The sequence below is a fragment of the Aythya fuligula genome, chromosome 3 (genome assembly GCF_009819795.1).
Source record: "Aythya fuligula isolate bAytFul2 chromosome 3, bAytFul2.pri, whole genome shotgun sequence".
Lineage (NCBI taxonomy): Eukaryota > Metazoa > Chordata > Aves > Anseriformes > Anatidae > Aythya > Aythya fuligula.
In genome coordinates, this window is record NC_045561.1 from 111,636,210 (window position 1) to 111,651,229 (window position 15,020).

At 36.8% G+C, this 15,020-nt stretch overlaps 1 protein-coding gene across 2 annotated transcripts in view; it reads right to left on the reverse strand.

Moving 5' to 3' along the window:
- The window catches only part of ATAD2B (ATPase family AAA domain containing 2B), an 82,547-nt gene that overhangs the window by 41,009 nt on the left and 26,518 nt on the right, over positions 1-15,020 (reverse strand). For both annotated transcript variants that reach the window (XM_032184556.1, XM_032184555.1), the window contains exons 10-17: positions 14,614-14,725; positions 13,648-13,763; positions 12,655-12,829; positions 11,763-11,851; positions 10,606-10,765; positions 9,578-9,668; positions 3,704-4,015; positions 395-527 (exon numbers count right to left, since the gene is read on the reverse strand). In XM_032184556.1, the coding sequence (XP_032040447.1) occupies positions 395-527; positions 3,704-4,015; positions 9,578-9,668; positions 10,606-10,765; positions 11,763-11,851; positions 12,655-12,829; positions 13,648-13,763; positions 14,614-14,725 (1,188 nt within the window). The remainder of the gene's footprint in view (positions 1-394; positions 528-3,703; positions 4,016-9,577; positions 9,669-10,605; positions 10,766-11,762; positions 11,852-12,654; positions 12,830-13,647; positions 13,764-14,613; positions 14,726-15,020) is intronic.

Genomic DNA, 15,020 nt, shown 5'->3' on the forward strand with positions numbered 1-15,020 from the left:
AGCAGTGCTTCAGACCAAGACAACTGGTCTGACAAACAATTTATACTGTCATTTTAACTTTTTCTACAGAGTTAACCTCTAAATCTTTTCCTCCAAAACATTTCCCAATACTTCTCCTTCCTAATTCTTAGTCTTTCAAATCAATATTGTTACAAATAGAGAATTAACGTTAAGTTCCTTATTTCTAGGCCACATCTGTCTGTTGCAAGCTATTTCTGATTGCCATGTTTAGGATGTGGCCCTTCCAAAAACCGTTCCCATCTAAGAACTCTTATTTGTACACTTACATGTTTCTATCCCACGAAACCACTGCCAACACATCTTTATTACCTCTGCTGATCTAAGAATGCCATCGTTTTATCTTTCTGGTTAGAGGCATTAGAGAAACACTCACATCGTAAAATGAAGGTAGGGTTTATGTATAGCAGCTGATGACTGTTTCTTTGGTGATCCTGAGTGACAGCTCGTCTCAAAAATCGATGAAGTATTCTCATCTTCACTATCATCTAATATTAGACTTGGTACATCTGTTCCAAGAAATATATTAATTAGAGGCTTATTACTTATACTTGCAACAAACAAGGAAAGGCATTACAATTTACTTCAAGGAAATTATAACACTTATTTTCAAGAGTAGACAAAAGTTACAACTATCTAAATATCAAAACACAAAATAATAGATACTTCACAAAACAAAACAAATTAAATGCTGTAGAAGTCTAATCATCATTACAATTTATTTTTAAACCATCAGGCAGAACAATTTCACAAATACAAAAAAAGTTTAACTTGTTACTCAATGCTTCCTTTAGTTTAATGTCACTGCTAATCATTCTTCAAGGCTGACATTATAAAATCTGGAATTCCTCAGATTATATAGAATTTTGCATTTCTTTGTTACAAGTGCCCAAATTTTTACAGGTAGTCTTCTTCCAAAATTATTCTCAGCATAATCACCTGGACAGTGTGTGTTTCCAAGGGATTGTTTTCTACCCTCTGATAATTTGCCAAACGCATCAACCTACTATTTATCACAATCCACGCAACTAATTCCATGTTCATATCCAATACTTCGATCTATGCGAACTCCTTTTCTTATATATTAACATAATGAACTGAAATAATTTCTATATAGCCCTTCAGAAACAAAAAGCTAAAACACTGATCACATTCTAAAGACAGCCTAGAGGGACAAAGAACTGCTAAAAAAAACACAAGTTTGGCATTAAATGAAAACAACCAGTTGGCAGAAGAGCCACACATTTGAACATTAGGTTCCCCTAAATTAGCTACCCAAGCTGCCATGGGATGAAGAGTAGACTGCTGCAATTAGATAATGGAAAATAAACTGTTGTGAGATCTTTATGTGCCCCTTGGAAAGGAATTTCGTTGATGTTACCCTAAATAAGCCATTCTCATTCCCTTAAGAAACCAGTCTGCATGGACAGGGTGAAAATGGCCAGTAGGAACAATGCAGATAGGAGACCTCGAGTGGAACAAAAAGCTCTGCAATGGCCAGGCAGAGCTTCTGAGAGCTGCTCTAAGTCCTGCTGCTGTGGGGTGACCACCAGACATCCTAACAGCGGCTCAAGATGGCCCCAGCCACTTTGAAAAACGGACTGCTGTGAAACAAAACCATGAAATAGAGAGACCTGAGAGTTATTCACAGATGTACCACCCACATGCTTTACCTGATCTACACAAAACCAGGTACTTCTACCCTGACCAAATGACCGCAACTGAACAAAGAAATGAAGTTCAAGGCAGTGTTGACAGCATTGGACGGGGATGGGGTTTAACAGCTAGGCACACAGACTTACTGTCCCAGGAGAAATTGTTTAGAGACAAAAGTTCCCACATTTAGCTGTGTGATGATGTAGGAAATTGGATTCAGACTAGGCCAAGCAGAAATAATATTCTGCTGGTATGAGAGGAGGACACAACGAATCTTTTGGTGATGCAGTCATGCTTCTGACAGCCATTCCTCAGGAAGTGTAATGAAGGCTTGCAAATCCCCAAAAGTGGCCAAAATTAAGACAGTATCAGGAAGTATCAGGTCAGAAGCTGCTGGACATCTAACTCAGGGCAAAGATAAAAGCCCTTCAAATCAACTGGCCGTAAGCCTCCGAACTCTTGGCTCACTGCAGACCTCAACAGGCAGAATTTTTGCTAAACCAAATGCAGACCATAGGCAACGTCCTATGTTCATGCGTCAAATATTCTGAAACAAAACTTCACAACAAAGAGAGGAAGTTCTAATTCGATTCCTTAACAATTAGACAGTCTCCAAATGAGGCTTTACCAACAGGCTGTAAGTAGAGTGGGAGATTTGCGTTTCTTGCGTTTCAAGAGAGCCTAAAGCAGTCTAACCACGGCTGCAAGCTAGCTCACTTCTCCTGACCCACCACCACACACTCCCAGGCCCCATCTCATGCCAGATCCACACTTGCTGACATCTTCAGCTATCCTCCAGTCAGCAGAAAAGTAACCCAACAAAAACACTGTTTTTGGACTAGTCAGCCAGCAAAATGATTTAGTGAAGGGCCTGACACATCCATGAAGTATAAGGGACAGAGCAAAAATGCACAGCTGGGCTCGTGGAGGTGCAGCAGCCAGCACAAGGATCAGTCTAAGCTCCCAGGGCTGCAGACTGAAAGCATGCTCTGGAATAGGAAAAAAAAGTTATAGCTGTTGCAGATTTGCTTTATGATCAGGCTATTTTCAAGTTAATTACACACAAGCACAAGACTGTTTATAAAGTCGGTGGGGTGACGGTGTTCCCAAATAAGAGCAATAAACAAATATGTCACGATAAATGGTTATGAAAAACCAAGGTAACTTCTTCAACATTTAAAAACCGAGAAGTGACCAGGGTAACTATTGAAGTATGGCCCTGGGAGCACAAAACACAGAGCCCATTGACTCTCTGCCAACCGAAACAGCCAGCAGCATTCCTTCTTACTCTCTGCTTCCTCGATGCACTCGCGATGCTCCCCTCGCAGCAGGGTTCTGGCACGCGTCGGACCCCTCAGTGCGTTGGATTTTACTCACTAATTTGGCAAAAAAGCTAACTTGACAGAACAGCAAATAGCTCTCAACTTGCTAACGCAGCAGAATCAGCTCAGAGGATCAGAAGTGCATCAGGCCCCTCTGAGGGGAGGAAAGCCTCAGGACTTGCTCGTTATCCAGCTGATGACCGTGACACAGGCTCAGGTATCTCGGCTAAGCACACGCTCACCTGCTGAGCTGTGAGCTCCCTGTACCATTCTTTTGCAGCCTGCTTCTGCCCCAGTAACAAGCAAGGAATTGTGGACAGGTAATTGACACTCAGCACAGGAACACTGATTGCAGGGCCTAACATGCTGAGCAAGTCTCTCGTTATTTTCTTTTGTTCCACCACCTGATTACACTCCATTATTTCTCATATTTAAATTTTAAGTCACTCAGGGGTCTTCCTTTTTTCTAGATGGCACTCGAGCCTATGGGATATTGGGCTATACAGGACAGTTTATTAAATGCTACAGCAACTGGAAATCAGCAAAAATAGTTATGAAACATCAAATGTAAGTACAGTTGGCTTGGAACAAAACACTAAGCCAAACACACATCCGACTAGAAATACAAAAAAGCCAGCTGATTTTTTTTTTCTAAATTGAAACATGATTTGCAAAACAAAACAAATACAAACCAAAAAGCCACGTACCTTCACTTCTTTCACCCTGGCTGAATTCAGCATGAGGAAACACTTTGTGTAAAACCACAAGGAGGTTAGCGAAGGTACGTTCCAACAGTGGTCTGATCACAGGAGATAACGCATGTCCTGAAGATGTCACGGCACGTTGGGAAGCAGGCACAATATTCTGCATTGCATGATAAAAATCTTGTGCACTGAGAACTACTGAAGAAACATCGAGCTGTAGCTTCTGACTGCTCACATAAATCTGGGGGTAGCGTCGTCTCAGGGCAATCAAGGCAGCCTCAGTGCAAAGTGCTTTTATGTCAGCTCCACAGTACCCTAGTGCACAAAAAAAATAATATAGAGATATCTTCCATGAAATAGCACTGTTGTGCTGCATACATTTCAAGCACACCTGAAGCTGAAAACAATCAGTAATACTTTGTTATCAGGGTCCACAAAGCATCTGCCAAAACATGTCAGGTTGTAATCCAGTGACAGTGCTGTATACCAAGAAATTATGTACAGTTACATTGAAATATGGCCAGAAATGAATCCTGTATGAAGGTTAAAATGACCTATGTTTTCACTAGATAGCGTTTATTTTCAGCCCATTGTTTTAGGTGTGTCATCGCTCTTCCTTTTTCTTCATGCTGTCTAAAGTATGTTAGCCATTTGTAACAGTTAGCACCTTTTTTTTTTATATTATTTATTTATTTATTTATTAGAAAAAAGGCAAGGTTTGTTATACTGGATGGTCATCAAAATATTACAGAAGGAGAAAATAAGTAGTATAAAGAAAAACGGTTAATGAATACAATAAAGAAAATAATTCTCAGGTTAAAAAAAGCACACTATGGACCCTTGGGAAAAAACTGAACCATTACCATCACGGAAAATGTTTTAGATTTCTTACAGTTTTGTGATTTTACGAATATAACCAAAAATTAAAAAAAAACAAAACTAAAAAGCATTAGAACTTTCACTCAGTCTAGCTTCTAAATATCTACAGGTGGCTACCGATAGCTGCTTAGCCATCATTACTGACAAACAGATTATCAAATACTGAGAGACTAAACACCTGTGTCTTTTGCAGTGCTAATGGCTTGGGGTTTTTCCCTAGAGCTACAAATTAGATTTCAAATTTTCCCTGTATCTCTTAGCAAAAGCTATTAATATGGCACCATATTTTGTAGCACAAAGGTCCATCTTTCAAAAGAGGTAAATTATTATTCCAGTGGGAGAAGTCTTTTAGAGAACTACAGTCACTATAGGAAAAGGTAGTGTGTTGTATAGACATACCATCACATAAGTTCATGGTATTGCTAAAAAAAAAAAAAAAAAAAAAAAAAAAAGTGCAAAATGTACTAATTCATCAATTCCTTACATAAATTGTTCTTGATTTATTTATTTTTTTTTAACCAGAGCTTGCCCCCTCTCCCCACAAGGTGTTACACCATCCAAACTTTTTCTATGCCACTTTTGTATTGGTCTTTTGGAAGCACCAAGTCCAAAACTGGAGCCTGCCTTGCTTCTCGATTTATCTGCTGGTGTTGTCAGGGCTACTGGCACACGCTTTTACAAAAACGAATATAGCAATGAGAAACAAAGTAGGTTCTGTACAGTGCGTTGAAAAATAAGAACCAATGCAATTAAAATAAGGGAGACAGACAATTTTCCTTTCCCATCTTTCAGTTATATTAATTTGGGGGGATAATAATAGAAGATGCCAACTTTTCAGCTATAAAGATAACTCAAAGTGGATGAGACTTAAAATTCCACCTGAGTTTCTCATACACGCTTGAACGTAATTCAGGAAACAATCACACAAAGAACACCATGAACATCAGACTTATTACACAACTTTTAAACTAAGCTTTCCATTTTCACAGAAAGGTTAGTAATTATAATTGTGCAGATGTGGTCAGCGCACATTGCGATTGTTACTTAAGAAGCAGCTAGTAATTCACACTCCCAAGTCACCCGAAAATTAAATATACATGTTACATTTGAAACATGTTCAAACACATCCATTTAAATCATCAGGCAACTAATTATTCTCACTACCAAGGTGGTGTTGTTTTTTTTGTTTTTTTTTTTTTTTTAAACTAACCCCCATCACAAAATCAAAACCATTCAGGCACACTCCATCAACGACATGAACCTACTGAACAGTACCTCTGCATCAGAGAAATAAAAACCAGGGTTTTTCCTCTACATTTTGCTTTCTTTCAACATCAGTTGTGTGTTTTCCATTTGAATTGGTCCACTTTTCATTTAACGAGCATACTGAATTAAGCAGAAGTTTAAGGGGCACTAAACCAAAGCTTAAACCAAAGATGTTCAAGAGATACATATATGGAACTCCAGGGGCCTGTCGCCTTAAAAACTAGTTTAGCATCTTTGGCACAAAAGATTCAGTGGCTCAGGAGCTACGTCCTTTCCAATTTTTCTATTAATAAATGCTGTAATACCACTTTCTAACAGTCTTTTTAATCACCGCTTGTGCATCTCCAAGGATTGGCAAAATTAGGAAATAATAGCCTGTAGCCTATTTTTAAAATTAAATTCTCAGGTGATCGGATACACAATTAGTCTCCGTTTCTATTTTTCATTTCTCAGGAGCAATTACATTTGAAGAGTAATAATTGGCGTCTCTTTCTGAGGGACTCTCTTGTGCACACTGTACATCCATTTCAGCAACAGGAAAACTGCAAAAATCCTGTATCTTGTGAAACACTGCATAGTTTTTTGTTTCTAAGAAATAAATGCACACTGATTAAGACAAGAAAAAAGTAAAGTATTGACAAAGGGAACAATAAATAAAATGTGTCGTGGAAGGAGTAAATAACTTGAATTTACCTTTGTCTAAATTGAAACTTTAACTCATAACCAAGGCTCAGTGCATTTAATTCCATTTTTAAAGGATCCCACAAAGGATGATGTTCAGTTTGGTTGGCAAAACACACCGGCACACCTCAACTTAGAACTAAATTAAGTGTTCTTATCAAGAAGCCCATTTTGTTCCACCTCTAACCACAACACTGAGCTGAGTATTTTTGACATGAAACTTTGAAAGAACAGCACAGCAAAAAAGTAGATTCCCATGTAGGTTTCCAAAGAATTTTGATCACTGAAATTTTAAAGCCATACTCTTCTACGTTTGTTGTGCATAAATTACACCCTCTCTAAACTTTCTTCTGCCCAATATCCACCCCAAAATACAACAAACTGCTGAGCTAGGTCTAACATCTGGTCTATCAATCTTGACCACTTGCAATTTCTGCAGTGAAACTCCCTACAGCTCCTCCAATGGACTGCAGGGAAAGTTCGTTACCAAAATTCAGTATAAGAGAAATGAAAAGCAATGTGAACAGTAATGCTGGAACTTCCCCTTCCAACATTACACTCGGATAGGAAAGAAAGATGCAACAATAAACCATTTCGTCACAAAACACTGCTTCAAAAATAAGCACAGAATCAGATGTGCTTAGCAAGCATCTTGATGGCTTGCTTCTTTACAATTGTATCTAATGTTATTTAAATAACCCTCTTTTTACGTTGCAAAAAGATTCATCTGCAAGATGAAGGAATTCAAACCTTTTCTGTTGCTAGCGTATTTTGCTTCCTACAAGACTGTTGTTAATAGTCTACCTAACCACAGAGTGCTGTCATTCTGAACGTGGACAATGAAGTAAGCACAAGAGATAAGCAAAGATTATAAAGTTTGGGATTGCTGTGGCCCACCTCCAGCACACACCTACATGGCAAAACCAGCAGTAAGTACTTGTGCTTATGGAAGGCAGCAGTAAGACATCAGTGTGTGGTCTTCCGAGCAAGTCCATGTTCTCCCCAAAGCTGCTTCATTTTGTCTCACACTCAGTGCATTTATGCGGCCATTCAGTCAAGTGTGGTCTTTAATGCTCGCATACACATACACAGAAATCTCCTAACAGGTCTATAATCCGTAACACCTTGGATAAAAATCAGCCTTCAGGAAATAATCTGTATTTTGCAAGTCCTGAGGCTTTTTGCTTGTAATTTCCTTATAGTCACACCCCCAGTCTTAAATTTCTGAGTCGCAGACAGCTGCTTCCCCAAAGTCATTTACTTTGGTAGTATTTCAGCAGTTTTCTTCATCAGGATCCACACGCTCATAGGTAAGTGTTGCCAAGTTTGCTGAACTGGAGAGAGGTACAAACCATGCTGCGCAAAAAGCCTGTTGAGTCTAGGCAGCTTTTCTGTGGGGGTACAGGGAGGGGCTTTAAATAGAAAAAAGAACTGTACACAAGAGGAAATGGATCAGTATGTACTCTATCAAAGTGACAAGTGGGCCAATGAGTTCAACTTGCACGGCCACAAAGAATCTGGAATGCCTGTTTAAATTATCAGTTGCTGCAGATTTCACTTAGAGAAACGATGATGCAATCTCAAGATGAAGAAGATAAACCATTCTTCAACTGTTTTAAAAGGTCTCTGTAATTGTCAAAAGATTTTAATCTTGATGTATGGAAACATTTAAATTCCAAGACACAGAATGGAGAAAATCAAGTGCACAGTGGCTGGACAACAGGAAAGCCAAAGGAAACAGAAAATGGTATTTCTTTCAGTTAGCTGACTTTTCCACAGAACAGGCTTTACTGAGCACAAAGAACGTCTTCCTATCGAACCTACAAATGGCTTTCTCTGTGGTCTGAAATTTTAAAAAACATAATTGTGTTCTCAATGCAAAAATTTGGTGAATTTTCAAAGAAAAAAAGGGGTTTTATCCCAACTATTCCCCTCTCTCCCAACTAAGCAGCATCACGTCTTTGCACAAATCAAGCAGAATTTACATGAAATGAGTTTGGCACATGCTGTCTTATACCCGGCAAGGCTTAAATCTGGAGTTTGCTGGATAGTTATGTTTTCTCCTCACCAGAAGATGTTGAGGTCTTTGTGCATCAAAAGCGGAGGGATGCTGCTTCGATGATAGATGTCCCTGTGGATGAAGAGGATAATTCGGATGTACTGTAGCTGACTGAATGGACTGATGTTCAATTTAAAGTTCTTATTTCTCTGATGATGGATTCCAATGCACAGATATTTGAGACTGTCGTTTTTCTGAGAACTTCAGTGCTTCTCCAAGCAGATGACTGACAGAGGATGTATCTTTGCATGACAAATTGTTGAGAAGAGATTTGTAGTGCGTGTTTTAGGGTCACTTCCTCTGTTAAATTCACTATAAAAATATTTGGGTTTGTTTCTGATTAGCTTTTAAACAGCAGGTTTGTCTTGAACAACCATCCTCCATTCAGTACAGCAGGTCTTTGGGCGCTCCAAAGGTATATTTAATGTACTCATGGTGTGGTGTTTCACCCCGCCCCATCCCACCTATATCTACACTTTGGGTTTGTTCAATGCTAGCAATCTGGAAAAAAAACACCTTAACAAAGGCCGGGTAGTTTGCTGGATTTCTGTCAGAGGAGAACATGCCAGTCAAGAAAAAATGAAAAGTATGAAAAAAGCATGGATTTTTTTTCCTCCATATGTAGACAGAAAAAAAAAAAAAACACTTCTCCCTATCCTATCTGTAGTATACTAATTTAACAGGTGGTATACCTGAAGATTCCAATTCCCATTTCTATTTGCTTCTCTTTGTGGGTATGCATCCTATATAAGGACAAGTGGAAGTTACAGAAAGGAAAAGTGATTTTATTTTACTTGCAAACAACTACTAGCTACTCTTCTTGTATTTTATTAAGACAGAAGCATGTTTTATTACAAAAAAAAAAGATGTTGAAAGTACAAAAGTTTAAAAAGGTCAAAATAATAAATATCCTGATGCATTTAATATACTTTCCAAGTTTAACGCAGAAGAGAAAACATGTACAGTGAAAGTACTATCATCATAACACTCACCAACACATTTTTCAGCAAGTTCTCCTAAGAAGGGGTCTGACAATTTGGGGTTCCAATCCCTGGTATGAATTTGTAAAATGTGCTTTCGTGCCTGATTTAAAAATAAAAGTAAAAAAGTTAGCAAGCCAAACCCATGACATATTTTTTTTAATATAGTATTTATTCAAGAAAATAGCAAGTTATTTTTCCTATTTTTGGTATGTCCTTGAGCCAGATGAGATTAAACTTTGCACTCAAAGGTCTCTTGGGAACAAAGGTTTTCCAGTCTTTTAATTTTATATATAAGCATTAATTTTTTTCAGTGTAACAGTTACGCATTTTAATTGCTGTTTAATCAACATCAGTATTATATATGAACCGATCAGAACTCATGTTCTAGTAGGAATTATCTTAATTTTATAATTGAATCTGTAATTGCTGTATCTGTGATTAACAGCTTCTACTGTCAAATGCCTCACCAATTAATATTTTGCTGAGTAGCATAGTGCATACACATGAAGTTGGAAAGTATTTCATTTTCAAACTGTACAGAATCCAAATACATTATCTACATGTACAGTATGGGTCTTTCGAGTATAAATTCAGGCAATACTTTGGCTGAATTTTTAAAAATCTAGAATACCGAACTGAAATATTCCTGGCACAAACATAACTTTTGATTCTACATGTACAATTTTTATGTGCTTTGCAGTATACATAAAGATATTTTCTGTTACTCTAACACTTCCTAAACCCAAATATTCAGGGGTCCTAATACAGATCGATACAAAAAGAAGTTTTTAGCTAAGCAGTTCAGTTTACTGCAAACAATTTACCTCTGTTACTATTTTTAACTATATTCTGAAGATTTCAAGTTCAATGCAACTTTACGTACATTTTTAGTAAAAACACATTGATAGTGTCTTCATAAAATTTAACATACTTGTAAGAACTAATGGAAATTAGTATTTCATAAGTTTGATTATTGACATTCAAATGTGTAATGTACAAAAAAAGCTCATTAATAAATCTACTTTGTTAAGTTTTACCTTTTGATCAGGCAAGTTGAAAAGAAATTCCCTGTCAAAACGACCAGGTCTCCTGAGTGCAGGATCTATAGAATCCAGTCTATTTGTAGCACCAATTACAACTATTTCACCTCTATTATCCAGTCCATCCATGAGGGCAAGAAGAGTAGACACAATGGAGCTAAAAGAGAGTTTTCAAAAAAAAAATTATAGGGAACACTGTAATAGTTTCCTGTTTCAAATAGCAACATTTGTAGCTTCAAAAACATGTTAAATTGAAATAAAACACATAACTGTTTCAAGTCTCAAATCAACAGAGTCTTTTGATTTAATCTGTATTAGATTTAGTATTACAACTCCAGTAAGAACTACAAATTCAAACTTCCTCCTTTATACCTTTTGGGGAATGAGAACTCAGCAAACTATTTGCTGTGTCTCTGAAAAGATCTCTTCCATTAACAGCATATGCACCATGTCATTTAGAGTTACTGTAGCACCAAGCAAAAGAAAGGTGCATCAAGATAAAGCCACATGTTTCCAATAACCTAGTCTGCTGTCCCCAAAGTCTCCTTCCTGTTCTCCTTATTTGATTTGAATGAAATCTATATACAAAATGCCACCACCCAAAAAATGCACTATTTTTTCATTGTGATAAAAAGCACGGCAAAATTGAGATTGAAGGCAATCAGAAAGAAAAGTACATCAAAAAGTAAACTTCTACAAAAATGTTTCAAAAAAAAAAAAAAAATGATATGGCAGTAACTCAGGATAAATTTCCATATCATCCAGTATCAAAAGGATAGAAGTATTCAGTTCATTCACAGAACATTACAATTTAAAATTTTAGAATAAAAAAGTGTTTTCAACAGGTTATTCCATTGGCATGGTAACAGAATCTGTTTACAGTATAAAACCAGCAAGCAAAGGGAAAGCTATGGGAATCTTTAGTTGATAATACAGCTGAAAGGTCACTTCCATTAGAAGCTGATTCCCAGCAAATTGCAGTCTGTCTGAAAATCTGAAAAGGTAACTTTCCAGAACATAAAATCTCAATCTGTCCTTTCTAGTGTAACTACTGTTAGGCAAAAGTAAAAATCCTTCTTGGAAACTGAATAAAATCATACTTTAGAGTTTACCAAGATAATGTATTTTCCCTGGTAGCACATGAAGAATAGTACCTGTGAATCTGATCTTGTCTACTAGAACGAACTGGAGCCAAGCCATCTATTTCATCAAAGAAGATTATAGAGGGCCTCATCAAGTATGCCTGGTGTGCAAAAAAATTGAATTCACTGTTAATTCATAGTTACTCCATTAACACTGAAAACAGTTTATTTTGATTACAAAGCAATAACATGCTAAACTAGCACACATATTGAAATACCTGTGGTAAAAGGTGTACTCTGAAAACAAAACTGAATTTTCAACTACCGTACTGCTTTGGACAAAGCAAAAAGACTGCATTCTCCTTTGAATAAGCAAGATGGCACCAGTGTATCAGTTTTACTGTGTTTTGAAGATTGAAAACAGCAAAGGGAACATAAACTGAGACACCTTATACTCAGTTACAGAAAACAGCATCTTATCTGCCCATTATCCATTTGTTTGGACATGTCTGAAAACAGCTTGTTTGAGCAACTACGTTTCATTGCTTTATGTGACTCTCTTCTGTCCATCACCTTTCAAGCCAAAAAAGGGTAATAAAATATACATAGCAGGTGCAATCCTGCATCCTCCTTTAAGGAGCAGATCTTGAACATGCCAGCTAAACTCAAACTCACTGATTTACATTAATTTTTTTTCAATTTTCACCCAAACTACTTTGTCTATTTCATTAATGGACAAGTTCAGGAACGTTTTCCTCTCAGTTTTCAAAGTCAAAAAATGTTGTCATTTCAGTATTCCTTTATTATTTCAACTAAATATATAAATTGGACAAAGCCTGCCTGATTAACGAAAACATTTATTTAGTTTCATTTGCAAATAATATGGACTGCCTAGAACACAGTGCAGCAACAAAACAAAAAAGCACACAGAGAACATATATTAAAAATATGTATTTTTTCTAACCTGATCAAAAAGGAGTCGAAGCTGACGTTCAGATTCACCAACCCACTTACTGAGACAGTCTGCTCCTTTCCTCATAAAGAAAGCCACCTTTTTGTCTCCTTGACTGCATTCATTAGCTAGAGCTCTAGCTACCAAGGTTTTACCTGTTCCAGGAGGACCATAGAATAAACAGCCCCTGAAGATAAATGGATCAACACAGTCACAAACTTATTTTACGTCTCCTGAAAAACTCCAAGTCAAATTTTATAATGAAGACAGGGAGCCTGGAGAAGAAAGACTTAAGTTCTATTATTATTACATAGCATATTCAACATGACTTCTTAAGACATGTATGTTTTATGCTTTCATATCAGTAGATCTTTGCTTTGTAAAGCACATCAGTCAGAAGGATCTTAAGCTTCCAAAGGATTGCTTTACTCTAGTTAAATACCTCCTGAAATAGTATATCTTTGTTAATACTTCAGTCAATTTTTATTACTTCTTTGGAGTGATGTATTTCCTTTAAATGACAAAAATATCTCAAAATTTTCAATTTACTTATGTATACCCATTTAAATCTCTAACTGAAGTGACTGATTGTCATTAAAACCATAATATACCGTTACTGAGATTACTTCTATAAAAGAAACATGAGCATTTAGCTTGGTGTAGTCAATTATTTGATAACAGTCATTTGATAATTTTATATATTTATTGATAATAATTGTATTTATTGATAATAAAGTCAAGGTACTAAGGCTGCCTTAATAGAACACTTGAGAACTCTTTCAACAAAATCACAAAGAAGTTTGCCTTACCACAAGAAAAGTAAACTAGATTTTTGTACTCTTCATCCTGCTTATTGTATTCTGATAGACAAGTGGAGTTACAGACATGTAAGTCCATTTGAACTGTAAACACTTCAGGGAAAGAATAAGTCTCCTATGTGTTTTCAAAGGAAGCATACTTCAGAGTTTAATGAAATCAAAATACAACAAGAGCAAATATACCTACCTTGGTGGCTGGATTTTGAATTTTTCAAATACTTCTGGATAGAGAAGAGGAAACACTACCATTTCCTTAAGTGCAAGGATGTGATGGCTCAATCCCCCTATACTATCAAAACGCACCTTGGAAAAAAAGCAAAGTCCATATTAGCAATGGCTTTTCACAAAAAAACCTTTACTTATAAACCAGTGCATTTGGAAAAAGAATTGCAAATAGCAATGCATTCATCAAAAAATATTAAAATAGAAGACATCTCAAGTATAAAAAAGTTGAGAAAGTTAATTCTCAGTTACCCAGGTGACTGGTTCACAAACTAACTGTGCCAGGGATGCCTGGACAGAAATCCAGCCCACGTTGGAGAGCATTTTTAAACCCAGGCACACTGTAACATAAATATACTTGAAATACTTCTGGACGGTGGATCAGCTCTACTACTAATTCAGCAGCTTCTCCACAAACACACATCATAAACTAGTGTACATCGTTTCTTATTTTTTTTTTTTTTTTTTTTTTTGCTAAGCCAAGCTGAGGGTTCCTGGACTACATTCCCTTTAGTCGGATTTGTCAGCAAGGATACTGAAGATCCACACCAACATCCTATGTGAGGTCCGCACAGTACCAACGTGGCTAGCACCATGGACAACCCCAGGTGGTCAATACACCTGTTTCTGCACTGCTCAGGATATCACAGCTTCCAGTATTACAAGTAATCAAAAACTGGCTGTAAATAAAGAAATACAGCTGAAAAATTGGTATTTGAGCTGATTGATGGTATGTATGCAGCCTGATGGGCAGCTACAGGCCAAAAGCAAATGCTTTATAGCCCAAAATAATAAACAGACAACAGCTTTAGAACAATTAAAATAGATCAAAGAGTATATAATGAATTAACTTCAACGCTAATGAGAAACTACAGTGAATTCTGCTTATGCATAACTGGGGGAAGGAAAAAGAAGTTTTAACTGAACGTACCGATTTATCAACAATCATAGGGTCAACATCAGCCAAGCTTGCCCCAACTTTCACACGTTCTCGTAGGATTCCACTAGCTAAGTCTTCCGCTCTGAAGTTTAAAGGTAGGCACCTGTTCAACCACAACGACAAAAAATATTGTTCTGTTTTAGTATTTTTGAGGGAATGGACAGAGACAAGAGATTGAATGGCTTCCTCCACTAAATTAAAACAGACATCAAGCTAACCAATTTTCATGCAATCGCTTAAACTTACTCATCCAATTTCAAAACTATTACTAAAAAAAAGTTAGTTACAAGACTGAGATAAAAGAATTCTAGAACTAATTCTTCTGTGTATCAATAAAAACAGAGTACCTAAAAAGAAACTTCCTGGTTTGATGAGGTAACCAAATTTATCTTGTTATT